Genomic DNA, 25804 nt, shown 5'->3' with positions numbered 1-25804 from the left:
GAATGACCGGTGTCCGGTAACATGAGCCGTTTAAAGAAATGTCTCCTTAATCAAGTCTTGGTGGCGATATTGCTGCAATTGAAAGCACCTCCAGTCGCAGCTGTACATCGAGCTCGTACGTCATCGATGCCGATGACCTTTTTGTACTTGGCAAGCTTACTCAGTGATGCTTGGTCCGAATTCCAAGTAGGCGTTGGTGAGCATCCTGGAATTCCGCGCACTTTGGAATTCCGCGCACTTCCGATAAGTCGGTTGTTCTGATTGGAGACTTGGTTGCGGTCCTGCCAGCTGGGTGCCGGAACAAAGCGCGATGTTCAGCTCTTCATCAAGTGGAAAGGGTCTGCGTCTTCGTGCCAGTCTCCCGCGCATGATCCGATCACGTCACTAGAAGGTTACTGATAAACACAGGCAGGTCATGCCACCCCTCCCCCGGACAGCGATGACGCTACACCCTCGGGACGTTGTCAAAAGTGAGAGAGGAGCCTCAATCGCGTTCCGGCTAGCAATGGTGGACATCTCTTTGTTAATGTGAGCCCGAGGTATCAGTCGATGGTTGGAGTAGTGCAGTCAGCGCGAAAACCTGTCACAAGTAAGCAACGCCCATAGGCGCGACGCGAGACGCTAGCGAGTCTCGTGCGAGGAGTCGATGAGTAATGTGCAGTGGATATGTTGTTGTGTCGGGAAATGCGCTTAGGATGCACTAGTGGTGAGCTGAAGGAAGGTACGATCAATGTACATAGAGGCACCACACATGTATGCCCACGAACTTTGCTGTAGAACATCATTTGCCTTTTCCGGCTACGGTGGGATCATTTTACCTGAACGCCTAGTACGCCACTCTATGCATTTCATGAAAGACTCATGCCTGCGACGCCTGCGACGCCTGCCACTTCTTGACGCGCTTCTTGATATCCGCCTCGGTCTGCTGCATCGGGTTCAGCTTCCGGTCACGTGCCATGCGGCCATAGTCGTCGCCATAACGGGCCACCAGCCTCTCTAACCACTCTTCTTCTCTCTGGCTCTGTTTTCTCGGCGCCTTCCTCTCTCCGTTCTTGGCAGCTTCTTCCAACTCTCGGATGACTGGGTTCACTTGCTCTTGTTCTCCGTGTTCCGGGACCATGGCAAAGCCGTCCCACTCGTCGGCTTCATCGTCGTCGAGCTCGTTGAGCGGGTCGTTTAGCGGGTTTGCAGTCTCCTCTTTCTGCCCAATGACCCGCAGAATAGCGCCGGTCTCTGGATCGCGCTCGACTTCCAGCTCTTCGACATCGATGGTTTGCGGCGCTTTGGAGACGATGTTGAGGGCATTTGCAGTGCTGCCGGCGGCGATGTCAGCGCGCGAGGACTTGGGGTCGTTCAGGCCGAGAAGGGCGATTGTCTTTTCTTGGCCACCAGTGGCGTGATTGAGGCGCGATGTGAGGCCGAGACGGCGATAGTTTTGAGAGAGCGTCTCCTTCTGGTTCCTACTGTGCATCAGTATGCGCGCTTATAGTCATCAAGGCGAAGAGCCGTACCAATGCTTTGCGATGATCGGATTTTGCAGGATCTTCTTCTTGGAGGGGCCCTTTTGGCGCTTCTTGGGGATAGACGACTTGTTCTTTGCTTTCTGGAGTTCGCGACCCCATGGTTGAACTGATATTATGGCGGTATGAAGAGGCTGTTGATCTACTCTGTGCTGGAGTGCGGATGAACGGCCGTCCTGTTCGCGACTTCTCCCAAATTTTTGGAAGCCGCGCTAGCTTATCGATAGCGAGGATCCACAGCCGAGCGTGTGGGCTGGTAGTTAGGCACGCGGTGACAAAAAAAAGAGCCCACTCCTAAATCTCCTTAGATCGCAGGATCACAGCACCGCGAAAATAGCAAATTAAGATAAGTTTAAATTTTTAAAAGATAGAGCTTAATCAGGAGAAGATTTTATACATACAAGAATATTTTATTCTGTGATATAGTTAGGTAGTAATATAGCGTTGAAAAGAGGAGTTCTTTGTTGTTCGCCAAGTTTGGTGAGGAGACCGGGGCTTGTGAGTGGGCTCTTTTTTTGTAACCGCGTGTTAGGGTAGTTAGCTAGTAGCACCCCTGAGACGTCACAGCTTTCATCGTCCCCCCCTCCCTCCCCTCCCTCCCCTCCCCCTCAGTGTCCGGGGAAATTGAAATTATACACGCCACGCGTCCATCATGGTGTCGCGACGGAACAGGACTTTGCTGTCCTTGGCAATCTTCATTGGAGTGCTGACATGGAACGTGGCCGCTGCAGCCGTCAAGGGTGAGACGGGCACGCCTGTGGGAGATTTGAGTCTACATGAGATTGAAGAGCAATTGCAGGTATGTCAGGCGTTCATCGTATAGAGAAGGACCCCCGTCAGCTTCTGAGGATATTCGGAGAAGCCCTGAGCTGTTTGCAAGGCCATATACCGAGCACCTAAGAGGTCGCGTGTCATGTGAGTACTAACACCGCCAAACAGGAATGCCCGCTTGTGCAAGCCCTCAATCAGCACAAGATCACAGCGAATCCTCCCACGTCGTCCCTCACCTCCCAGATCTTCGCCTTCCTCTTCCCAGGCAGCCCCGCAGTCAATGCACTCCTCGCAACTCTCTACATCTCTGGCCCGCCAAATTTCCTGCTCGCACTATGCCCGCCCAACATCGACCCTTCGTCGCTATCCGTCATGGTAGCCTTTGCAGTGGGTGGACTGCTGGGCGACACCCTGTTTCACTTGCTGCCGGAGATCTTCCTCGGTGAGGATGAGCCCGACAAAGTCAAGTTCGTCATGGTCGAGCCCAACAAGAACCTCTTGCTGGGGGTCGCCATCATGGTTGGCTTCGTGACGTTTGTAGCTATGGACAAGGGGCTGAGAATCGCGACTGGTGGTGAAGGCGGACATGATCACTCACACGGACACTCACACGAAAAGACTGACGCGGCTGCAACAACATCCGGCGCCGACATCGGTGACTCCAAGGATTCGTTGCGCTCACGCAAGTCTGCTGCGAATGGAAAGAACTTGTCCGCGCCTGCCGTGGTCGAAAAGGAGATCAACGCGAGCGTCAAGCTCGGCGGCTACCTTAATCTCATTGCCGACTTCACCCACAACATCACTGATGGATTGGCACTCAGCTCCTCCTTCTATGCCTCACCCACCATTGGGGCAACCACCACCGTAGCCGTCTTCTTCCACGAGATACCGCACGAGGTCGGTGACTTTGCGCTGCTCATCCAGTCCGGCTTTAGCAAACGAGCTGCCATGGGTGCACAGTTCGTGACTGCTGTTGGCGCTTTCCTTGGAACTTGCATTGGCATTGCCGTTCAAGAGTATGGCGGTAGCTCGGCCTCGGCAGAAAGCCAAGGGCCTGGTTTGATGGGCACAAGTCTTCAGTGGGGAGACATGTTGCTTCCCTTCACTGCAGGTACCTTCTTGTATGTTGGCACCGTAGCTGTCATTCCAGAACTGCTTGAAACAGGTCCAAACAAAGGCCAGGAGCTCAAAAAGACCCTGACTCAGTTCGCTGCCATGTTCACTGGCGCAGGGATCATGCTTGTGTACGTACCTTCATCTCTCACATTCCAAGATCTGACTAACAAACACAGGATCTCTTGGTCTTAGGTTCTCGTGATTAGTCAAATCTCCATGCGCATCGAGTGCGCACAAGGTATTTTGTCAGATATTCAAGACAGACAACATTTTCCAGCGACACGTCACGGTTCAAAATAGATCTATGGGATACACAGCGTCAACACAACTACATCTTTATGCCAACCAACACCTTTTGCAAATATTTATCACCACATACTCCTGTATGGTCAGCTGATCGCTAATGTTCCGCAATGGAGCCGTCCCAAACCAGCAGTGTCAGCCCCACAAGTTCATTCCTGGTGCTTGGCGTTGGATTACGCATCCCACCTTACCATAATTGGTATTGAGAATGTCCGAAAGGGTCAGCTTATCAATCGCGGGTCTCACTTTGCGGTCCGAAGGGACCTCACGGAAGCCAATGCTGGTACTTACAGATATATCCGGGCACTTCCGCTGGCCAACTCTGTCACGACTATGTGTGTACTCGGCGCAATTCCAAGGACCAAGAGTTCTAAACAGTTATGATTGATCAAAATTACTCTTGGGGCCGATGCGCATCGTTGCAGCACCTTTGTATTCCATGGTGTCAGGCTGTTTTGCACAGTCGACCGATCTGATGCGCAATGCCCGGACGCATGCTCAAGCGGTCGGCCCACCTCCCCGCAATTCGTGGCTCTCTTCCAACAACCTGGAGCACTTGTCGTAACCTGGCTCTGTTGCGGCTGAGGAAGCTCAGCTCTGCGACCCCTTAATCTTTTCGCCTTAGTGTGGCTCAGTGCTGCTTTGTGAGTGATCGATGCTGTTCCAACGCTGACTGTATCTGTAGCAATACAAATGCTTGGTTTGTGGTCTGCTGCAAAGCCAAGCCGTCACTTACGTTTTGCACGTTAGGAAGTGTCAGCGCTAGCGCTGCCGCCTTACCGTCTTGAACGTCGTGGCAGGGTATCACTGTGCCGATGATGATGTGCTTATGGCTATGCGTACATACTTATCTTCTACGTTTCGTCTTTCGTCTGACGGCGCCTCGTGTCATTCCTTACTTTTCTAGAAGCAAGTTCGAGATCTTGCCTGCTGCCGCTCAGCTTGCTGTATTTATGCCTTATGTGCATTAGCATATGGTAGCCATATCCCCCACTCGAACAACTGAACGGCTACCAAACACCTTGAAATATTCAGTTTTTTATCCGCCACGTGTGACCAAGGGAAGAGATAGTCTATTGAGAAATAAGAGAAAATCCGACATGCACATTCTTCACTCCAGCAATCCAGCCTCGTCGCGCCACCGTCCAGCCATCACCACATTACTACTCGTACTCTGCGTACCGATCTTCTTCTACCATATCGTCCCAACTTTTACACACACCACCGACGACTTCATGTCCATCCTCGCTGTACGACTCCGGGGCCCATCCTCAAGAGCAGCTCTCTGCACCAGCGAAGTCGGAAGCGCTTACTGCTGCGACCTGTTCCTCAACGCCTCTCCCTGCGTCGACGAATGCAGAAAGCAACACCTCGACAGAGTCACATACATGATCACAGAAGAGTACGATGTCTGCGCGGACAAGTGTCTGGTTCACTACATCACCGCCTGCAGGAGCGAAGCGCACATCAAGGGCAGCTGAAACATCAGTAATGCATAAATACTTTCACGAATTAATGGTCGATTGATTGCCATCATATCCACTGGACATAGGCGGCTCGGACGCCGCCAAGATGGTCGCGGGTGGCTGAGCGGGTAGAACGGCATGCTTGGTCCGCCGCGTACCCGTGTATTGTGGGGTTCGTGGCGCGCGCTGCACGGGATGAGGGATTGTTGTCTGAAAGACGAGTGATGGTGGGAGTGATGACACCGGGAGGGGATTAGGGAGGCTGAAGATGTTCAAGGTTGGGTGTGGACGCATAGGACGCGAAATCACCCCCGCATGGTGCAAACTGACATCGATACTTGGGCGACATGCAGACAACTTTGAGGTGGCGGACATGTTTGGAGTCCGGAGTGCAATGTTAGGATCCCGTTCCGTCCGCGGTCGCCTCTCAAATGGACGATCGCTGGCTAGGGCTGTTTGACACAGGAAGAAGGTAATAGTGATAGTGAGATTGACCACCAGAAAAGTTTCCGCTCCATCGAAGCAGAATCAAGATTCCATTGAAGTTCACCATGGCCCTCACATATCTTTATGTATCTGCAAGTCTACCAGTCCTCCAAGTCTTTAGGTTTTCACAAATTCGCTGACATCCGCTGTTTTGCTTTCCTCTTCGGTTTCCGTTTCCGGGTTCCTACTTGGTCCTGCCTGCTTGTTGATTGGCTCGTTGCGCGTTATGATATAGCGGATTAAAGTGGGTACTCCATACTCGCGGTAAGAGGAGAGCTCTTGAAACGATAGCAGTCGACTACAAACGCCGAAACAAATCGCCTTCACATTGATACTGACGTTCTGTTTAACTACACCATAATTTTGTACAGCAGCAATCCTGCTTGTACCATTAACCGGCTACAATGAACAGCCTCGCAACGCCCCAAGATTCGATCATGAACCAAAGGTGACGATCCAGAGATCATACCAGCTTGCCGCACCTGCAACGGACCTCTCCAACATGGCACGGATACCAGAAAAGTGAATGGCCTCTTCTGGACCAACTGCAAAGCCTGCCGCAATATCCACGCTGCTGCACGCCGCAAGAAGAGAGCAGCCGGTGACTACGTAGCATTCGCAATCCTTGGTGGAGGTATCAGTAAGAAACGCAAGGTTGCTACTCCGCAAAAGGAACCCACGCCTCCACAGGACCCCGACTGCTCGATCTGCGCCGATACGTTCAAGATTCAAGACTTGGTTAGTCTGTGCGGATGCAGCCATGAGCCTGAAGTCTGTCAAGAATGCTTCCTCGGCTGGCTGACGCAAGAGATGGACAGCACAGCTTGGGACCGCATCGCGTGTCCTTCAAGCGTGTGCGAGAAGATGATTAGCCACGAGGATGTGCGGGCGAATGCACCTGCCGACATCTTCAACCGGTACCGCAATCCATTTTCTGGTAAAGAATGCATCCTAATCAGATACATTGTAGATTCGACGAACTCTCCATGCGCAGCTTTCTCAGTGCCGACGCTCAGTTCCGCTACTGTCTCTCGCCGTCCTGCAATTCCGGTCAAGTTCATAACAGCGGCGCCGAGGGATACATCTTTCGCTGCGTAGCTTGTGGCTTCCGCGCATGCACTATTCATGATGCAGCGTTCCATGAGGGCGAGACGTGTGGTCAGTTTGACGAGCGCATCAAGCGTGAAGAAGAGAGACAAGCCGAGGAAGATAGACAGGCAGAGGAAGAGAGGGTCGCCAGGGAACTGAGGAAGCAGCAGGAGGCTCAGAGTGAGGAAGAAGTTAAGAGATGCGCGATGGTCTGTCCTGGATGTCAGACACCAATCCAGAAGATTAGTGGATGCGATCATATGACTTGTAAGTCCCTTTTACACCGCCTCTTTGGCGATAGATGAAAGCTAATCAGGAATTGTAGGTCGCAAGTGCAGATTCGAGTTCTGCTACATTTGTCGCGCACCGTACAATGGCCCAGGAGGTATTCATCGCATCGGGAACTCTGCGCATGTAGCGGGATGCCGATACTCCCCCAACAGACTGCCGAACTATGAAGGACATCTCCGAGATGAGGTTTAGGTTGTTGATATCAAGCGCAACTTCAGGAGACAGGAGAAGATCTGGATTCTGTGATCATGGGATGGGCCCTTTGGCAGAAGATTACGGGTGCAAGCTATTGACACAAGCGTTTTACAGTCAATCACGCGTCTGGACAAAAGGTTCTTGATAATATTCATTGCTAGAGAGGTGGCATGTATCTTCGCACACGAAGCTTTGGTTTCTTGGGACGTGCTGGCTAGATGTAGGTATTTTCCTCCGCAAAGTCCGTTCGCGTTCTCAAATTTATCATCGAGCATGCGATACGCACTTGCTGCATAAAGCTCTCGTCTACATCGTGCAGTGATGTCTCCAGATGATGCAACTTCGCCGCGCTGTTCGGCCCTCTTCACTACTTTCTGCGCGCAGCAAGCCTGCACAGCGACCCCGCCAAGTCACTAACAATGCGGCAACAAAGCGGCCATGGGCCAGAAGTAGCGCTGCCAGTGACTGACAGGCAGGCGTTCGAGGCGTCGCCCGCGCTGCAGCCTCGATATGTGTCGCCCTCTTGATACATAAACTCTGTCCCTCAAGCTCACTGAGCACTCCACCACATCAACGACACGCAACCTCAACACATGTTGCATACCTACCACAGCATCCTACCTCAGCCTTCATCAACCAAGCGCCATGGTCAGTCAGCGAGAACTCCAAGGTCTTGGTCCACCGCCATCTTTGGCCGATTCTGCACGACTGCATCCGCGTGAGCGAGCTGAGCAGCGCCGTCAGCGGATAGTAGAAGCTGCTTTGTCTCGGGCCCCAGATGCCGAAGATTCAGTCGCCGAAACTGATGTCCCTGAAGCTGTCGTGCAGCAAGCCATCATTCCGCCAGCTGTCGGCTCTCCAGTCAACGAAGCTGGTTCTCTCGCTCCAAATCTGAGCTTAACCAACCAACCTAGCATTCGCATCGGCAAGCGAGAGTTTGACAGTCTAGATATCGCAACCGATGCTGAGGATCTGCCACGCGCGAAACGTCGTGCGCGACCAGTGAGCAGCATTGCCGGGCCATCACGTCGTGTTACTCGGTCAGCTGGCGTAGTTCAAGGCTCTTTGGTGGCTCCCCAGCCAGCTGCTGCTTCCGCTCCGCTGGAAGCTCCTCCAGCACCTGCACCACCTGTTATGCGCCACTGCGAGGCCTGTCTTGAAGATTTCCCGACGGAGGAATTTCCTCAGCTGGATGGATGTCAGCGAGGTCCCAACATTCATAACCTTTGCTTTGCGCGATGGATTGCAGTCCGAGTAGGCGAGACTACACATCATCGCAATACCACTTGTCCGTGTGGTTGCGGTACTGTCCTCACGCGCGAGAACGTCGAACAGTATGCCGAGGGCAATACTTTGCAAGGGTATGTAGCCAACTAAAAACATATGTCTTATATACTAACACGAGCTTAAGCTACGATGATCTGCTCGCCCAAGAACTGGCCGAAGAACTTGGTTTCCGTAGATGTATTGGACCTGATTGCGAATCCGGACAGATCCACGACAGTGAGGATGGCAACATCTTCATCTGCCACGAGTGCGGTCACCGTCACTGCAGTACGCACGATATTCCCTTCCACGATGGCGAGACCTGCGAAGACTACGACAATCGTCTGCACCGTGAAGCAATGCCGCCTACCGCAGAGGAGATCGCGGACCAGGAGTATGTCGACAAGCACACTAAGAACTGTCCTGGTCCGAAGTGTGGGAAGCGCGGGGATAAAGTTTCTGGCTGCGACCACATGACTTGTAAGTAACGGTCTTTGAAAGGAACGAGAGATGTGACACTAATGTTGCTCATAGGCGAGCAGTGTCAATTCGAGTATTGCTGGCGTTGCTTGGCTCCCTACGCTGGACCAGAAGGCATTCGCCTCCGGGGCAACGCTGCTCACGCGCCGAATTGTCCTTACTATTCCGAGAACCTTCCCGATCACCCTCAAGATCGCCATAATCCGGCGCCTGTTCGTCGTGCCTACCGCACGTCTATGAGCATAGGGACCCATAACGCGTATCGTGCTCACAAGAAGGGGAAGAAGTAGAGAGGAGTCTATCAGGTTCACAAGCGACAGGATTGGACAGAAAGCCGGAAGGACTGAAGAACGGCGGTCCGATGATGTCAGTAAGCTGACACATCTCTGGACGTATGTTTGGACAGTCGGGTTGTTGTTACTCAAGAATGGTATGGCGCTTCAAGAAGCGGAAGGCCGGGCAAGCTGTATGGCTGACATATTTATGTAGTCAGTGCTCAAAGTAGCACAATGAATCAGCTCACTTGTCAACCCCATTGGACTCAAACATGCAAACATTGCTCCAAACTCATTGACGCATTCCAGGAAGACTCATCATGCAATATAAAACCACGACAATCAAGGAGCTGTCCTGCTACAAACCGGTCTTCCGACATATTCATTGCGATATTTGTAAAAGTCACCAAGCTAATCAAATTAAAACTTCTTGTGCAACAATCCGACCATGTCTTCTTCGAACCCCACTGGACAGAGCAAGAAGGGTTCTATTCTCGACGACTACCGACCAAATCGCGCGGCTACTACCGCTAGCACCTCGCCCTCCTCTAAGCCTGAGCCGAGCCTGGTTCCTGACTCTTATTATGACACCTACCGCCCGAAAAATGACAAGGCGACTGGGGCTTCTGGAAAAACAAATTCTCTAGCAGATGAACTAGGCTTGAGTAAAGACGGGCCTTATTTCAACAAGGAAACGGGATATCGCCCGAGGACCGAAGAGGAGATACCCGACACTCAGGAGGTAAAGCATCAGATGATTACGTCTGAGAGTGTCGATGGGAGAGACGGGAGTAATTGTGATCCTGATGAGGCGGAAGGTGAAAGTAAGAAGAAGCAGGTGGTTTATAGATAGGTAGATTAGAGGGTTGAAGTAGATGGAAGGTCAAATATGATAGATAGAAAGCGATCTGTTATGCAATGAATGTGTCCGTGCTTGTGTTTGGTGCATCATATTACTAGCGCACTAGCTTCGTAGTCACAGCGCAATCATCATTCTAGATTTGTAGGCGAATAGCCGCACTATAAAGCTATGCTGAGCTAGGCCAAAATAAAGTCAGAGCTCAGTGTGACACCAGCACCTCTTGTCATCACCTTGTGCTACGCTGATTAGGTATTAGTCGTCGTAGACTCTAATAGCCATGACTGTCCGCACGTTCAGTCACAGCGTCGTAGAAAAACATCTCCGAACCCACAAATCCATGCCTAAATTCTCCTCAAAACACTGATAGATCCTTCCCGAAGCGGATTGTGCAGCTCACTGTCCGCTGTCATGCTAAAAAATGCAAGAGAACCTGTTATTATTGTAACGCCGCATTCTAAGCCGCCCAGCACAGTCGTCGAAAAGAGTAAGAAATTTAGTACAAATCTGATATTGAGTAGGTGGCTCAGGGATCAAGCGAGGCGGGCTGGAGCAAAGATGTCAGATTCCAACGCGTAGCATTCCAAGTTCTCAGGGCACCTTAGAGTGTCTCTTCCAGTATCTGAGTAGATCCACAAAAATGCGAATTTGAGTTTCAGCTATATCTGAGACCTGCGAATGGAATTTTTCGGGGTCGGGAATTTTGCTGCTTGCGTACTGGCCACGCGTGGATGGTCGTGCAATACTACCCAAGTAGTACATATTGTGACTAAAGTTGTCTATTTCTCATATCTTCACATCATTAAACTACATACATTATTTTCCACACTGTCTCATCTACAAGCCAAAGCAGTTGGCGTAGTACGTAACCGTCGCGGGCCAATCGCTAAACATAGCCTTAATGCCCACCTTCTGCGCAAGCACGTGTAGTACTTCAAACATATCTCCCTCATTATTAACAACGTCTTTTACGTATTGGTAGTAGTAACCGCCGCCATCAATCGACAACCATCCCGCACGCTCAAAGCTCCACGCTACAATCTCCATACCGGCTTTCTTCGCCGCAATTGCGTACTCGGACGGAACAATGGTTCCGTTGTTGACCTTGGTCAGAGCGAACATAGCCGGTGCAAGGATCTTGACGCCGCGCTTCGCTAGGTCCGGGATCGATGCGGTCGCGTTGATGTAGCCAGCTGGCGTATCGACGCGCTCATCAAGGTAGACGGCCTGCTTGCCGAACTCCGGTGCGTTTTTAATCCAGTAGAATACATCGTCGGGGACGAAAGATTGCAACCAGACTCTCTTCGCGGAGATCTTCTTCGCCTTGAATGCGTCGACAACGGCTTGGCGGTAGTTGTCGTATGTGTAGCCATTGAACGGCATTTTCACCTCCGGGGCTTTGAGCTCGGGGGTGAATTTCAAATTCCAGCTGTCGACAGTGTCGATGTACGAGTTGAGTGTCATCAGCTTGGGGCAGCCAGATGCGTACAGGTCTGTGCGGAAGTAAGGCGTGCCGTCCATATATTGCACCGGAGTGGTGCCATTGGGGTTGAAGCCGTCCATTTTGCCGCACAGAGAGGTGAACTCTGTCAAGGTGAGGTCGGATGTGCAGCATTTTGCTGATGCAGCGGTACCGTTAGATGCGGGCTTGAATGGCGTAGTGCATTTCGCGGCGAGTGTGGTGTTGAGGATGTTGGTGGTAGTGTGCAAGTCGCATTGTGCGTGACGGCAGACGAGCTGTTTGTCTTTTGTGAAGGCGACGTCGCATTCGATTACACCCGCACCTTGGCGACGAGCCGCACTGTAGGCTTGATAGGTGTGCTCTGGGTACTGGAGAGACGCGCCTCGATGAGCGAAGGAGAACTCGGTCGGCTTGAACTCTTGTTCCGAGCAGGATTCGAGCTTCTTCTTCAGGGGGCTCTCTTCCATGTTCTCGATGAGGTAGTAAGGCCTGTCGCCGACTTGAACGTTGAACTTCTTGTGGCCATGGTTTGCTCTGGGCTCGACAGCTGGGACCGCAGCTGCTGAAGCAAGTCCAAGAAGGACTGAGGACGTGATGAAAGAGCGCATCGTGAAGTCAGATCACCTGATAAGACCTTGAACCGGGAGCTTGGGAAACAGAAGTGTTCCTGCAGGACAAGCATTATGACGGGCAAGGTCATTCTTATCTAGAGCCACTCATTTCCAGTATACCTCGGCCACTTTACGGTTCTAAAGCCACACGGGTGGACTTCCACAAGCTGCCAGGTCGTTCAACCATGCGTACTGCATGGTTATCGCACGTGGGGAACGCTACCCTGACGATTTTGCTTGGATGAGCATGGAGGCTGAGAGATGTTAACGCGGGTGTGGAAAGCTGCACGGAGGAAGTTAGAGTGCCCAGTGCCAAGAGTGCCAGGACGGGGATTGCAGCGGGCGAACGTTCACGTTGATCGCCGACGCGCTCACATTCGCTGACGCTGAACCACCGCCGATGAGTCGACCGGAAACCTGCCGATATGAGATCAAGGTCTTCTTGGCGAAGGAATCCTGATCCCTTGGCTGCATACTGGTCGGAGCTGTGATGTTGTTGACATGAACGTCTTTGGTTTTGGTGATGGCGTCCAAGTTTTATTTGCGCACCTCTTCGGAAACCTACAATCACGTTCCAGCTCATCGCTTTACCGACCTAATCGATTGATCCTGGTACCAATCTTGAGCCTCGTCCATTGCGCCATACAATGTACTGTTTCCCGTGCGTGGCGCCAATGTTTTTGTTTGCTCAACTTCGCAATTGCACACAAGAGTAGCCTGCTCTCATGTTGCAGAGAAAGCGCGACGTAGCAGCTTCAAAACTGATATGCAAAGAAAACATCTTAGTCGTTGTGCAAACAACGCTACTTATACATGCTTCAGTAAGGTATAACAAAACTTCCCAGAGTAATTCGCAACTTTGTCTTATCTATTTATTTTACACCTCAGTCTATATGCAGCGGTCACATCTCGCTTCTTCTGCAACTTGAGACGCCTCCTACATTCTCAAGAAAGGACGCGCAGAAGGTGCGTTACCTAAAAGCTACGGAGACAAAGGTACACAGATGGAATTTATCTCAGTACGACTTTGGTAAACACATCGTCATTGAATGCCCCTCAGCTAATACAGCTAACCCCGGTCGGTTCCTCCGCCATTCTGAATACGCATTTAGAATCTCCAAGATCCACGTCCGCTGACCATTCCAACCACTTGATGTCCGGCACGTAAAGAACAAAGTCGCCCGGAGCTGTGATATTCCTGACCGCCGCCATAATTTCCGTCAATTTGTCTCGCCATGTGTCATCAGTGGAGTGGCCCGGTCTTCCTAGCCACGGATTCGTAACGGTGACATGTAACCGCTGTAGGCCCTTCATCTTACTAATAGCTTTCCAATCCTCCAACCAAGATTCGGAATCTGGACAGAACGACCAATGAATGCGCAAGTCGCGGACTAGCTGGAGGCGCTGCGGAAGAAAGTAATATGAGAGAAGCTTGATGGTTGGACTGACGTAGTCGACGTTCCATATGGAGAAAGTGTTTGCGAAGTACAAATAATCGACTGCTTCTGTATATCTGCAAGGTGCTTAGCAAAGTGGAGAAAACAAGCTGGTGGTTGGAACACATACATCGATCGACATGTTCGAAGCAGGGCAAGATCGAAACGCAAACCTTTGCGTTGATATTCCCAGTCGATATAATCACTATTGCACCCGTCTTTATCCCAGCAAATTCTCGCCTGCGGAGCTCCGTTCCACGTCCAGAAATGCACCACTTGGCCACCCAGCACGTAGGAATAGATCATGCGTCGAATCTCCAACGGGATCATTATCATGAATGCTGACTGGGATTGATTGAAGGCTCGCTGCCAGGGTTGCGCATGAACTAGAGGCAAGCTGAGTGCTCGTGGACGTGGACTTGGAAACTGAGGCATCTCATCGCTTCTGAAGGAACGGTTTCTGCGCTTCTTTTCCTTGCTTCTCTGTTTGAGACCGACTGAAACAATGATTAAACAAAGTACACAAGGGAGGCATGCGAAGAAAAGTACGAATGCGCATGCTTCCACTGGTTGCTTGCAAATCGTTTTGCATTTGCGAATCCCCTTTTTCAGTTTCGTCAGAAGCCTAGACATCTTCGGGCTAAATTAATTTGTCGATATCGATGGGAATATGAATGGAAACACACAGAGACGGAGTTGCTGTCTAATGAAGCTGTAGAGTTGAGGCGCGGATGCCTGCCGTGCCCAGGTGGCGCAGTTCAATGTGCCAACCAATCGGCTCACGTTCTTCCCAAGCTAGCTGACGAGGAATATCTCGCAGTCTTTGTCAACAAACACCAAGCATTTGGGGCTATGTTCACCCGCTAAGTCTTCTAGAGATGGCATGAAACAATTCACGTGATCATGAGCCAGCTCCCATGAGATCGAAATTTACGATGCCGAACCACGAGTCAAGATATTGCAGTTGGCCAGAGATCTGCCATGTCCATGCTGCTCTTGGTGAAGACTGGTGATCATGTGCCACATCATCCAGGTTTAGCAGAATGAAATAAATAGGTTGAATGAACTTGTATATGCTGGCTAACAGCTATCATAAAGGTCGGCTCTTTGAAAGTATATGGTGACAAATACTACCTCCTGACTCAACTTACGCATATATACCGGCGACGGTCGCAAACGGCTTTGATGGCTTGAAGGTCGTCGTAGTTGGGGCCGGGCCATCAAGCGCCGATTTCACAACATCATTCGGGATGTTGGGAATCGCGAAGCCATTATCCAGCGTCGGATTTCGCGGGAAGTTCTTTGTGAATTGTTATTAGCACAATCCTCATTCAGATTGGGATAGAGCAGCGGATGTGCTTACCAAGTTTGTTTGCTCAATGTACAATCCGTCTTTCCCTTTGAAATAACCACCGTAATATTTGCCAGACAAGATGCAGTCATTGAGGATACTTTTTACGGCATCCTTACAGCTACCACCGCCAAGATCGTATGAAGCATCAGGCCGTACGACAGTCAATTGATTGTAGTCAGCCTTGTCTGGAGCACCACCCGCAGTGACGCAGACAGTGCCGCCCGCTGAAGAGAAATCCGTCTTTTCGCCGTGCTGTTCGTATTAGTCTTGTTGCATCATGAGAGGCTCAAGATCGCAGACTTAATAATCCATCGGCAGCCCACTTGCAGATCTCGTCAGTGTTGCATGCGACTTTGGTGATAAAGTCATCCATGGAGGCGCCTCACAGGATTGACTTGAGAGTGTCTTCCTTTGATGGCATACCCTGTCCTGCAAAGAACTCAAACTCCTGGTTGCAGGTAACTTTGTCTACGACAAGGGTGTTGTTGTTCCCGGGACGCGTTGCTGTGACGTTAAATTGACTGGCTATGCCGCTCGAAGTTATGCTATTCGAGGCCCCGCGCGAGCCAGTGTCAAACCATCCCATCATCGCGGCCATGGCCATATACTCGACAAAGTTAAGTGCAATGCGAAGATATCCTCTCGCATTGGGCAGGATCAGATCTTCGTCCAGGTGCTTTCTTGTGGTGGCCGAAGTGTGAACGGTCATGATGCGGTAGCTGTGTTCCGTTGCTAGCTGATCAACAAGTGCATTGAGTCGAGCATTGAACTGTGCAATCCTTTTTTGGAGTCCATACCACTTAAATGATTCGTCGTCGTCGGAATTGTAACCTATCATGGGAATGTGGCCAGCAAATATCTTGGCGTCATGATCGTTCTCGAAAATATCATGAACCAGGCCGGGGTAACGGTCAGGCCAGTGGTCCAGATCTATATCATAAAATACGTCGAGGGTTCCAGCCATCAGAAGTATGACCTTGTTTCGGGTAGAGAAATCAGGCGAGTCGACGAATTTGTCGTGCAATTCATCGATGGTTGCTAGTTTGTAGCATTCGTGGAACGCTGAGTTGGCGTTCTGTGGCTTTTGTGAACCAGAGAACGTTGGTCTAACACGAACATTCGACCCAGGAGGCATGCCATAGTATCGATAGTTTCGGAAGATGGCTTTCAAATGTGGGATGATTCCTTGATAAATGGGGGAGTTCGGATCTTGGGAGGCAAATGCAACGTAGTCACCTAGAACCACAAGATCAACATCTTTACTCGAAGTTGACCCCCAGAATCGCATGGCGTCTCGGAAGCGCAGCTTAGGGTACATCGATATATCCTTCGTATGAGTAAATCCCGCTTCAGTCGGATGAAAGGTCTTCATAACCCACGCCCATGATGCGTGGACGCCATCACCGTAGTTGGCGTCAATCCATTCGGCCGTAGCATTTTCGCGGGGAATCGTCATGTTCGTATCGCTGACCATTACCGTCTTGTTGTCTGTTGACGCGAGCAAGTTGAGATTGAAAAAGTTTGTGTCTGAATTATGATGATGCGGCTCCTGAACACCTTGTCGGCAGAATCTATGGTTATTGTAACCGATGTCGACGTCGACAAAGCTGATAGCGGATGAAAGACGCTCGGACTTCCAATTGCGCGCGATTGTTTTACGTTCAAGAGGTCTGCATAGTATGAAATGACATAATTGACCTCGTGAGTGAGCCTGTTTAACTTCATTCGTAGGTCTTTTGTAATCTTCGGCCCAAGAAAGTCGATAATGTAGAACGAGGTGCCCTCGCACTGGTCTGTATAGGCATCGAAGAATTGAGAGTAACCGGTTTGATAGATTCCAGTGTTAGGAGACCCTCGTTTATCCCACTCCATATTGGATAAGACGCCGTTCATCACATCATTGTAGTGGCCGTGAAATTCCTGGCCAAAGAGGATGTCTCGAGATATGCTGAGAAGCGCTTCCCAGTCAGGCCCTCCAATCACGGGCGGAAACCCAAACACACACTTCTTTAGGATATCAACAAACTTGATATCGTTACCCCCAATCGAAAGAGTAACAAACGATGTGTCACGTCCGATATCACCTAATTGGTAGTTTGGGTTTTGTCGATTCGTAAGGTCCGTTGTGACATCGCCGGTGCAAGCTTTAAGTGTAAATGTCGGCTTTTGACCATCTGGACCGTTTGGACCTGGTATGTTTGCATCTGCTTGCAGTTGTAAGGGGTAATTTTGGCTCCCGCGCACGCAGTTTGCGCCATCTTGCAATTCGTCGCCTGCACCGGGCCGGCCGCAAACGAATCGCCCAAGGCAATCCACGCAGAAGGTTTAGGATCTGGGTTATTGCCTTCTGGTGATATGTTGCCGGACTTTAGGAACTCATAGAAATCAGGAGTGAAAAGATTCTTGTTGGAAGGGGTTGGCAGGGGAGGGGCTGTCCCGGAACTTTGCGCAGAAGAAACTAGCTGGCGCGGAAATACTCTGGGTTGTACTAGAGATACGCACAGCGCTGATCGATGTTAGTCTTGACCTGCGTGACTGTTATTTAGCGTACATACCCGAGAGCGTAACAAACGTAGCCAAAGGGGACGGATTCCACATTGTGTGCCACGCACTGTAGGAAGGGGCGTTTACCGTAGCTGTAGCCTATAGAAGAGACGTCAAAAGCTCTCTAAAGCAATGAAGCAGAAAGATGCAAAGGAGTTGGAGTGAATGGGAACGATGAAAAAAATCGCTGAGTGAAGAATGTCCACTTGATATGTACTGAGCAGAACACCCAAGAAGTACTCACATCATACATTCCATTTCAGGCAAGGCAAAATACGGCGTTTTCAGATACAACATGGCGTAGCAAGACGAAAAAGGGCGTAGCAAGACATGACCGGCGTGACAGTTGGGTGTACGTCCTAAATAAATGACCGGAGACGTAAATTGATCTCTGCGGGAACATCGCCCTGGAGTCTCAGCTGACTAGCAAGCTCATAGCCCTCATACCATGCGTTTGTGAAAGCCATACATTGGCCATGGTGTAGGCCTTGGCGAGCTCTGGAAAACCATAAGACTTGATCACTGGCGGACTGGCATGATCCATTCGGAGTCCGGTGAGACGCTCGGCGTGTTTTGGTAAAGGGTTGCGGCAAAGGATTGAGGTTTTGTTCCATGCAACTGTCAGCCGGAAAGCTTGGGGCATGACTTAGCTGGCCATTGTTTCCGTGGCGTCGTACAGTGGCAGCCAACGGATGATATGACGGAATGACAGTGCCGCATATCATCTACGGGTCTTCCATCCAGAGTATGTCTCTTTGGGTATTGAAGGCTCATGATACACCTCAATCTCTTAGGGCGCACGGTTGGCATTGTATTTTAATTCCGTAGCTTTGAGACATAGACAAGAAGTCGTTCATGAGCGGTCATCTGTAGGATGCTCATGCATGTGGGCAAAATTTCGTCTGAACGTCATCTTCGGCCTTACCAAGGTACGTTTGACTGTCCGAACTGTGCCACATGTACTGCGCCTCACATCCAAACCCATATATGTCGATCGCCAATAGCTGACATGTTTCTGATTGTTTCAAGCTAAGGAACTTGCGTCATGATCGAATCAGAGTTCTTTTCCTCAGGAGCATAGACAACCCACAGGTTCCGAATATGGTCCACGTTGGGCGCAATTCGGGAGAATATCAATCAGAAAGACTTTCTGACCTAGGACATGGGTAGAGCCATCGCTTTTATGCTCGTTCGTTTGACTTTGAGGTGTCTGGGCGATAGCTGAAATAAGCAAGTCGTGGAGGAAAGGATTGGAGTGGGTGCCTTTGGTCACTCGAAGCCGCTAAGACGGTTACGATTACGCGCTACATGCATCTTTAGGATTGACACCTGGGCATGTTTCATCACACCCAACGACATCCAACAATATAGTTTCCGCGCAGCATTCGCATTTGCTGACGTCTGCTAAGCCGCCACAAATACGCTCTGTTCTGGTCTTGTCGAGTTTCGCTTCCACCCCACGGCCCCCAACACCAGAGATGCCTCGCTCATGTGGGCCCTTAGCTCTTCTATGAATGCAGAGTGTCTACGTACATGTGTTCCATGCCGCAACGACAAAACCATTATCAGCACTGAACACACCACTCTGACCGATTAGTGACGGTTCTGACGTCATAAAACGCCCAAGTATTTCCAATTAGAGCCACGACGTCAACGTGGAAACGTCTCTACCTAGGTAGCAGATCAAGGTGCCTCAACGTACAAGCTCCAGTTTCTTAGCTTTACTACGCCCTCGAGTTCTCAAAATTCGGGCTCACATTCCAAAGATGCTAAGCAACGAGATACATGCCATCCTGATCTTTGTCCTTCTTCCTCTGTGCAGCGCCGTCATAGTGACAGTACCAATCAAGCGCACAACCATTCGCTTCAAATTCGACGACTGGCAATTCTACAACCAACATGTCGGCACCTTCCAAAAATCCGAGGTCCGCGTGCTAAGATCCCTCCAGAAGTCTATGTATGGCTCACACAGCTGACTTCGTAGCAGACGGACTATCAGCATCCACTAAACCGCCGTGATCAATCAACGTTTTACCATCTCCTCTACAGCACCTCTATAGGCATCGGAACTCCTTCACAGCCCTTCACCGCGTCTGTCGATTTGAGTTGGTCAGACACGTTCGTCCCATCTATCGCGTGCCTGCAAGACCCGGTCACGGCGCAATACTGCCGGGAACAGAACAAGTACGATGCATCGCTTTCCACCACTTACCACCCCAGCAAAGCCAACGCTCAGATCATGTATGAAGGCCTCTCGACATCCGGCCATTTGTCGCAAGATGTGCTGAGAATTGGTGGTCTGGAAATCCGTGACCAGCAATTCGAAGAAGCCACCTTCTGGCGATCCATGTACTCTAACGGAGCACCCTTGGATAGCGCACTGGGCCTTGCACGCCTCCAAAGTCGCACACCGGCTTCGAATGTTAGTACGAAGAGCACCCTGCGGAATATGCTGGATCAGAAGGTTCTCAGCAGACCCGTGTTCTCTCTCAGGCTTCCCCGTCGTGATGATGAGAGCGGGGAGTTAGCATTAGGCTACATTCCTTCCGAAGCTTTGGCGAGAAGTGCTGTCACTATTCCTCTCATCGACGCCGCGCCGCGTGAGGACCTCAGCCAACTATCATACTACATCTCGAGCGGCTACACAGTCGAACTGGACTCAGTAGCCATTCAATCCCCACCCTCAAACAATCCCGGTGCCAGGAAGGCGTCAAGATACAAAGCCGTCTTCACAAACTCGTTCAGCTACATCTCGCTCCCCGCCACCCTACTCACCGAGATCCAAACCCATCTCCATCCAAACCTAGGCATGGGCGATCAGCTCGCGGACCTGGATTGTTCGATGCGCGACGAACTTCGGAACATTGTGTTTTCGTTCAGCAAGGACGCAGTAATCGTGCTCACGCCGTGGGACTACCTGACCGAGGTACAAGACATCGACAAGGGAAAGCGCTGCGTGCTTCCCTTCGCATACCTACCACAAGTCAATGAAGAGTGGGTAGTGCTAGGTTCCGCATTCATGGAAGGCGTGCACACGGCGTTTGACTTGGAAAAGAGCAAAGTGTCGTTGTTGAAGTTGGACGATTAGAGGCTACTACAACCCAACCCAAGCCTCCGCTTCAATCTCAATCCTCATATCCCTGAACAGCCCCTTCACCTGTACAACTGTGAGCAGCGGGCCATGGAATTCAAACCCTTTCCCTTTCAAATGCCGCGTCAAACCCTCAAAGTAAGCATTCATATCTCCGGTAATGTATATCTGTAATTTGTACACCTGCTGCAGTCCCGTGCCGCCGGCTTGTTGCAGCGCGTGTTCGACGTTGGCAAATGCCTGGTCGATTTCGGCGTCGAGGGAGGGTGGGGAAGGCCGTCGGTTAGACGGTCCCAGCCGCCTGGTTGTTTAGTAGGTGGGTGGAGAGGGGAAAGGGGAGGTACCTTGGCCGGATATGTGTATAGTGTTGGGTAGTCGGACGGCCTGGCTGTAGTTGAGATTCTGCTTGGATCGCTCGCCAAAACCTTCGTAGTCGAAGTATTGGAGGGATGACATGATGTTGCGTGGGTGCAGTGAGTAGAGTCTGGAGATAGGCAAAGCTATAGTGAGGGCTTTATAAGAACAATTGTATAGTCCTTATCTATGCTCACATGAAATTCGCTTCTCTTAGGTGCACGAGGCAAGCCGAGGAGCTCCTCATCGAGCGTTTGAATTGTGGAGTAGTGCCGAGGCCAATTCGTAATCCAGCTTCAGGCACCTGACGCGGCGATGTTGTAGAAGTTTATCGCCGTTGTGCTCCGCTCGGAGAAAAGGTCTTGGCTGGCGGAAGCGGAATCAACCCCAAGGCTTGTACCGCGTTAAGCTGGTGGGTCACAGCGGAAGTAAGAACGGGACTGGGCTTGCTGAGTCAACCCTCGTCGGACATCAGCATCACAAACTCCACAAGCATCAAGACCGAGTAGCGTAAAAGGTCGTATATTGACAGTGGCCTATACTGCCCATATGTATATGTGAACAACGTATCTTCAGTTCAAACTCACGAAGCCTCCATCTTCTTCCCATCCTGCTGGTTCTCCTTGCCATTCTCCTGGTCTTTCTCTTTCTGGAGATCCGGATTCAGCGGATGTTTGGGGTCATAACCAACTTGCTTGACGATACCCAACCCTTTTGTCCTACCCTCACGGAACAATATTCGATCGCCAACAGTCAAGTACTCCGGTCGCTGCACGAATCGAAATGCAACCTGTGCTCGATCACCTGTTCGTATGTACTGACGATCGATGTCGATAATGGCGCATGTTTGGGACACGGGCCCGACGTGCAGCATCGCCTGGTACTTGGTCTTTATGGTGGTTGCATGCGACAGAATCAGTACTTCGGCGACGAACTCGCGGTAGACCTTGGGGTTCGGAGGGACACCAGTCGCTGCATCAGGCTTGTCAGGCTTGTGCAGGACGACCATGCCTTTCCGGACGTCTTTCCTCTTGACATTTCGCAGCGCCAGACTGGCGGACTGACCAGCGGAACAACCAGGGACCTGTATTCTTTTCCGTTCAATGGTACGGACTTTGGTCGTTGTGAATTGGCCTAGACTGTCAGGTCCTACCAAGATGGTATCGCCTGCGTGGACTACACCTGACTTGACCACACCTGAAACTACGGTGCCGACGAAAGGTACGGAGAACGTGTCGTTAACATGGAACTCGAGAGGGGCTGAACTGTCGTAGTTGCCATGATGGGGCAATATGTTGAGGAAGGTGCGAACCAAGTCAAGATTGTATCCGGTGACATTTGACACCTGGAAGATGGGGCATATTCGACGAGACACGAATTGAGTCGCAGTGTTGATGCACTCCTCCTTATTACTGATGAAGATGGGTATTTTCCGCGCGCCAGGCGACTTGAGAATTTTGGTGAGCTGTGTTATGGTCTGCTCCAGAATCTGCGGAGGACAAATGTCAATTTTGGTTATGCAGACCATGACTGGCACATTCAGCGCGAGAGCAATACCGAGATGCTCTTTGCTCATGCCGACGAGACCGTTGTTCGCAGCGACCATCAGCAAACAGTAGTTGGGCTCGCTAGATAGCATACCGAAGACGGTGGTGCGGAGATATCGTTCGTGACCCGCCAAATCAGTGAAGCTAATCACTTTCGCCTGTGTTGGTTAGCGTTGTCCCACAAGAATCAGGGTGAAGTCCTTACAGATCGACGTCCAATCTCCTCCCATGTGAGCTTTCGGCCGGCAGTATTTGAGACAACAATCTCGCCCTTGCTGTCAAAACCCATAATCTCCATACCCACAGAACTGGTTCTGCCACTCTCAATCTCGTGCTTGTGACGGAAAAGATTTACCCGCGCTTTGCCACGGCCGTCGTCAAGCCCGCCCTTAACAAGTACACCAAGCATGGTACTCTTGCCCGCATCGACATTGCCGACCACCGCTATCCGCGTCTCGATGACATTATCCACGCTCTCTGGCCGTTGTCGCAGGATCATCTTGCCACTCACGCCCGTCTCTTTTGCGTCCCTCGGCCCAACCTCAGCGTCGCCGCCCACATTGCGCGTCATGAGGATCTTGTAGTCGGCCTTCAGCTCTTCACAGGCAACTCCTATCCGCTCCAGAGCGAACTCCCAGTTCTCTTTTGAGAACCCCATGGATTCGCCATTGTCCTCGAGTCCGACGTCGAACAGCGCCTCGCCATGGCCCTCCGCCAAGCGCTCCCTGATATGCCCAACAAGCGCTGGGACATTCTCCTCAGCGGGGTCCGTAAGCAGCGTCCTCAGGCGGATATGCGCGCTGTTATCGTCGGAAAGGCCAAGCTCGTCCAGGATGCTCAGCTCATCGTGGTCTTCAAGAACGGCGGGTGTCTGCCCGGGTGGTCGGCGCAGTGCCTGCTGCTTCTCTACATAGTCGGCGAATTCGCTTAGAGCCTGTCGTGTTTCTTTAGCATAGTGAAACACGTAATCACGTGTGCACGTACTGATTCGCCTTTCCGCCGCTCAACAGGGTTCTGTTTGGGGGCGTGTCGTGATGCCATGGTCGTTGTGGGGTTGTTAGCTGTGGAGCTTGCTCAGGTTCGTTTTCGTAAGTTTCGCCGTATTAGTATGACGGAGGGTATTCGTGTGAAGGGTAAGAATTCCATGAGTTGGCTGGCAGTCGTTGATTGATCGAGGAGATTCTGGAAGGTGGCGCTGGATTGCTAGCCAGAGGGAACATCGGGAACATCTGGGGTAAAGTAGCGTCGCTATCGATAGCGCATGACGCATAGACACTGAGTCACAAACACCGCGGAATCACGACCTCACGCGTCAGTCACACTTGAGCCACGCCAACCTCGTGTTTAAGGGCTGAACTTGCCATCTGCGCCCTCAGATACGAACCACGTGACTGAAGGGGGACGTGATCGCATGCAATACCAGTCATAATCACGAGGAAGGGCGCAAACACGAGAGCGTTCGCTTTTGCCATGATTCACCAGGGCAATCAGAACTCAAAGGCGTGCTGAAGGCTACGAATAGCTGTCACTTTATTCATTCGTCTAGAATAGGACGCGACATCTCCATCTCAGGACGCTGCAACACCACGTTCGCCACAATACTTCTCCACCTCCTTTCGCAGCGTCTCACATTGCGTGTTTGCCGTCTCCATGATGTCGTCAACACCATTGATCGACTTGCAGTACTCGAATGTCTCGGCCATCTGTGCGAGCACAGCCTGCAGCTGATTTGGGAGCCACTAATGGAGGTTAGCCTGGAACGCTGAGGTACATGTCTGGTACTTGCCGTCACAATGGGGCTACCGCCAGTCGCGGTCGGGTGCGATGTATGCTTCAGGATGTATTCCCTTGTGAAGCACCAGTGCCTCCATCTGAAGTCGCGCACCTGATCCAGGGCCTGGAGGTACAAAGCAGCCGACACAGAGTCTCCCGTAGCGAACTCGCGAACACCAGACTGCTCGGCACTATCGCGGACAGCCTCGAGGAACTCGCGGTGATTACCTGGTCGATATTGTCGGAAATCTTTGAGGATGTCTGTGAGCGGTGTCTCGGGCATTGCGACCTGCAAAAGATTGTCGCACATGGGAATCATGCTATCATTGGCTCCAGACTCGCCACGGAAAGACAACGGCTCCTCACTGACGCCTTCGTAGATGACGCCGTTAGGGAACATGGACTGCGAAGTGATGCCAAAGATGAACGTCCTGAAACTAGTGTAGCCATTTGGCTTGCTGCGCTTCCACATTGCTATTGCCAAGTTAGTCATCGCACAACAAGACAAGTAGGTATACTCACTGTTCATGACAGCATTGACCTTAGACAAACCACCGACAAGAGTACGCAGGCCATCGTTGAAACGCTCGCGATCACGGCCAGCACAAGAGTCAAGCATGTCAGCAGCACCCTTGACCAGGGCGCCGGACTCTTTGACCATGGCGATGTGCACAAGGACGAAGCCAGCCTCAGACGACGATGGGTCCAATCCAGCTTCGAAAGCGCGGATCAATCGGAGGTTGTCGTACTCAAGGCCCTTTGCTGGATCCTCAAGACGGTAGTTGAAGAGCGCATAAGAGCCAGCGTACTCCATGAACGGCTTGAAGCCAGCACTATCGAGCAGCACTGGTTAGACGAGGTCACATCAAACTGAAGACCGCCAAAGAGACTCACATCTCGGCAACTTTGACAATAGGCAGCGCAATACATCTCGGCAGCGACTGCCTTCCTAGGCCATAATCTTCTCCTCTCATATGTCTTTCATGACACGGCTCAAACAGATACGCCGAAGCCAAGAAAGAGTAGTCGCGATACAAAGCATTCATAACGACAAGGTCATCGCGGTACTTCTCAATCTCGGGCGACAAGTCAGGCAGCTCCTTCAACACAGTGTCGCCAAAGGTGAAGTCGGCCAGTAAGCCTGGCTCACCCGACAGTTTCTTGATGGGCATGCGTTGCAAGAGGCTTTCAAGAGCAGCAAACTCTTTGGGCAGCTCGACGACAGGCTCTTGACGCGGCAGGAAGCCTCGGGTCGTGGAGACCATGAAGGCTGGTAGGGAGCGGTCATTGGGCTTGGTGTCGTCGAGGACAGGGAATTCAAAGGAAGAGGGCGACATATTGAAGAAAAGACGAGGATGTCAGGGGCAAAAGACGTCTGAATATACTTCAGATGGAATTTGGTCCGTGCTCAAAGAGATGTTGTGGTGGTGAAGCACTTCCTCGAGCGCCTCAACCTTCGTCTATATACCTCATGGCCGGTATAAATTCCGGCCACGGGCTGCTTCCGTCACGCAA

General features: G+C 51.3%; 16 protein-coding genes across 16 annotated transcripts; 5 read left to right on the top strand and 11 right to left on the bottom strand.

The window, feature by feature from the left end:
- Positions 1–859: 859 nt before the first annotated feature.
- On the bottom strand, positions 860–1471 carry SNOG_10809 (hypothetical protein; the record flags this gene model as incomplete). Its single annotated transcript, XM_001801016.1, has 1 exon — positions 860–1471. The coding sequence occupies one exon, from the start codon at positions 1469–1471 to the stop codon at positions 860–862; it is 612 nt and encodes a 203-aa protein (XP_001801068.1).
- Positions 1472–2172: 701 nt separating this feature from the next.
- SNOG_10808 (hypothetical protein) lies at positions 2173–3599 on the top strand (the record flags this gene model as incomplete). The annotated part of the gene is made up of 2 exons (XM_001801015.1): positions 2173–2319; positions 2460–3599. 2 exons carry the CDS (start codon positions 2173–2175, stop codon positions 3597–3599), a joined length of 1287 nt encoding a protein of 428 aa, XP_001801067.1.
- Positions 3600–4981: 1382 nt separating this feature from the next.
- On the bottom strand, positions 4982–5551 carry SNOG_10807 (hypothetical protein; the record flags this gene model as incomplete). Its single annotated transcript, XM_001801014.1, is given in 3 exon segments — positions 4982–5080; positions 5099–5187; positions 5335–5551. 3 exon segments carry the CDS (start codon positions 5549–5551, stop codon positions 4982–4984), a joined length of 405 nt encoding a protein of 134 aa, XP_001801066.1.
- A 515-nt stretch (positions 5552–6066) lies between these two features.
- SNOG_10806 (hypothetical protein) lies at positions 6067–7234 on the top strand (the record flags this gene model as incomplete). The annotated part of the gene is made up of 4 exons (XM_001801013.1): positions 6067–6110; positions 6181–6579; positions 6633–7018; positions 7077–7234. The coding sequence occupies 4 exons, from the start codon at positions 6067–6069 to the stop codon at positions 7232–7234; spliced, it is 987 nt and encodes a 328-aa protein (XP_001801065.1).
- A 648-nt stretch (positions 7235–7882) lies between these two features.
- SNOG_10805 (hypothetical protein) lies at positions 7883–9273 on the top strand (the record flags this gene model as incomplete). Its single annotated transcript, XM_001801012.1, has 3 exons — positions 7883–8598; positions 8649–8983; positions 9038–9273. The coding sequence occupies 3 exons, from the start codon at positions 7883–7885 to the stop codon at positions 9271–9273; spliced, it is 1287 nt and encodes a 428-aa protein (XP_001801064.1).
- A 433-nt stretch (positions 9274–9706) lies between these two features.
- SNOG_10804 (hypothetical protein) lies at positions 9707–10257 on the top strand (the record flags this gene model as incomplete). The annotated part of the gene is made up of 2 exons (XM_001801011.1): positions 9707–10082; positions 10241–10257. The coding sequence occupies 2 exons, from the start codon at positions 9707–9709 to the stop codon at positions 10255–10257; spliced, it is 393 nt and encodes a 130-aa protein (XP_001801063.1).
- Positions 10258–10954: 697 nt separating this feature from the next.
- On the bottom strand, positions 10955–12187 carry SNOG_10803 (hypothetical protein; the record flags this gene model as incomplete). Its single annotated transcript, XM_001801010.1, has 1 exon — positions 10955–12187. One exon carries the CDS (start codon positions 12185–12187, stop codon positions 10955–10957), a length of 1233 nt encoding a protein of 410 aa, XP_001801062.1.
- A 1059-nt stretch (positions 12188–13246) lies between these two features.
- SNOG_10802 (hypothetical protein) lies at positions 13247–13956 on the bottom strand (the record flags this gene model as incomplete). Its single annotated transcript, XM_001801009.1, has 2 exons — positions 13247–13703; positions 13757–13956. 2 exons carry the CDS (start codon positions 13954–13956, stop codon positions 13247–13249), a joined length of 657 nt encoding a protein of 218 aa, XP_001801061.1.
- Positions 13957–14773: 817 nt separating this feature from the next.
- On the bottom strand, positions 14774–15353 carry SNOG_10801 (hypothetical protein; the record flags this gene model as incomplete). The annotated part of the gene is made up of 3 exons (XM_001801008.1): positions 14774–14926; positions 14990–15232; positions 15333–15353. The coding sequence occupies 3 exons, from the start codon at positions 15351–15353 to the stop codon at positions 14774–14776; spliced, it is 417 nt and encodes a 138-aa protein (XP_001801060.1).
- Positions 15354–15362: 9 nt separating this feature from the next.
- On the bottom strand, positions 15363–16852 carry SNOG_10800 (hypothetical protein; the record flags this gene model as incomplete). Its single annotated transcript, XM_001801007.1, has 2 exons — positions 15363–16613; positions 16640–16852. 2 exons carry the CDS (start codon positions 16850–16852, stop codon positions 15363–15365), a joined length of 1464 nt encoding a protein of 487 aa, XP_001801059.1.
- A 212-nt stretch (positions 16853–17064) lies between these two features.
- Positions 17065–17578, bottom strand: SNOG_10799 (hypothetical protein; the record flags this gene model as incomplete). Its single annotated transcript, XM_001801006.1, has 2 exons — positions 17065–17486; positions 17536–17578. 2 exons carry the CDS (start codon positions 17576–17578, stop codon positions 17065–17067), a joined length of 465 nt encoding a protein of 154 aa, XP_001801058.1.
- Positions 17579–19290: 1712 nt separating this feature from the next.
- On the top strand, positions 19291–20612 carry SNOG_10798 (hypothetical protein; the record flags this gene model as incomplete). The annotated part of the gene is made up of 2 exons (XM_001801005.1): positions 19291–19449; positions 19605–20612. The coding sequence occupies 2 exons, from the start codon at positions 19291–19293 to the stop codon at positions 20610–20612; spliced, it is 1167 nt and encodes a 388-aa protein (XP_001801057.1).
- Positions 20613–20649: 37 nt separating this feature from the next.
- Positions 20650–21071, bottom strand: SNOG_10797 (hypothetical protein; the record flags this gene model as incomplete). Its single annotated transcript, XM_001801004.1, has 2 exons — positions 20650–20681; positions 20960–21071. 2 exons carry the CDS (start codon positions 21069–21071, stop codon positions 20650–20652), a joined length of 144 nt encoding a protein of 47 aa, XP_001801056.1.
- A 481-nt stretch (positions 21072–21552) lies between these two features.
- SNOG_10796 (hypothetical protein) lies at positions 21553–23557 on the bottom strand (the record flags this gene model as incomplete). Its single annotated transcript, XM_001801003.1, has 4 exons — positions 21553–22053; positions 22123–22674; positions 22722–23450; positions 23501–23557. The coding sequence occupies 4 exons, from the start codon at positions 23555–23557 to the stop codon at positions 21553–21555; spliced, it is 1839 nt and encodes a 612-aa protein (XP_001801055.1).
- Positions 23558–23619: 62 nt separating this feature from the next.
- Positions 23620–23988, bottom strand: SNOG_10795 (hypothetical protein; the record flags this gene model as incomplete). The annotated part of the gene is made up of 2 exons (XM_001801002.1): positions 23620–23745; positions 23839–23988. 2 exons carry the CDS (start codon positions 23986–23988, stop codon positions 23620–23622), a joined length of 276 nt encoding a protein of 91 aa, XP_001801054.1.
- Positions 23989–24084: 96 nt separating this feature from the next.
- SNOG_10794 (hypothetical protein) lies at positions 24085–25626 on the bottom strand (the record flags this gene model as incomplete). The annotated part of the gene is made up of 4 exons (XM_001801001.1): positions 24085–24234; positions 24303–24763; positions 24812–25122; positions 25184–25626. The coding sequence occupies 4 exons, from the start codon at positions 25624–25626 to the stop codon at positions 24085–24087; spliced, it is 1365 nt and encodes a 454-aa protein (XP_001801053.1).
- Positions 25627–25804: the final 178 nt, after the last annotated feature.

This window comes from Parastagonospora nodorum (genome assembly GCF_000146915.1).
Source record: "Parastagonospora nodorum SN15 chromosome Unknown scaffold_17, whole genome shotgun sequence".
Classification (NCBI taxonomy): domain Eukaryota; kingdom Fungi; phylum Ascomycota; class Dothideomycetes; order Pleosporales; family Phaeosphaeriaceae; genus Parastagonospora; species Parastagonospora nodorum.
Note: the sequence above shows the minus strand (reverse complement) of the source record. Positions and strands in the feature narration are given on the sequence as shown.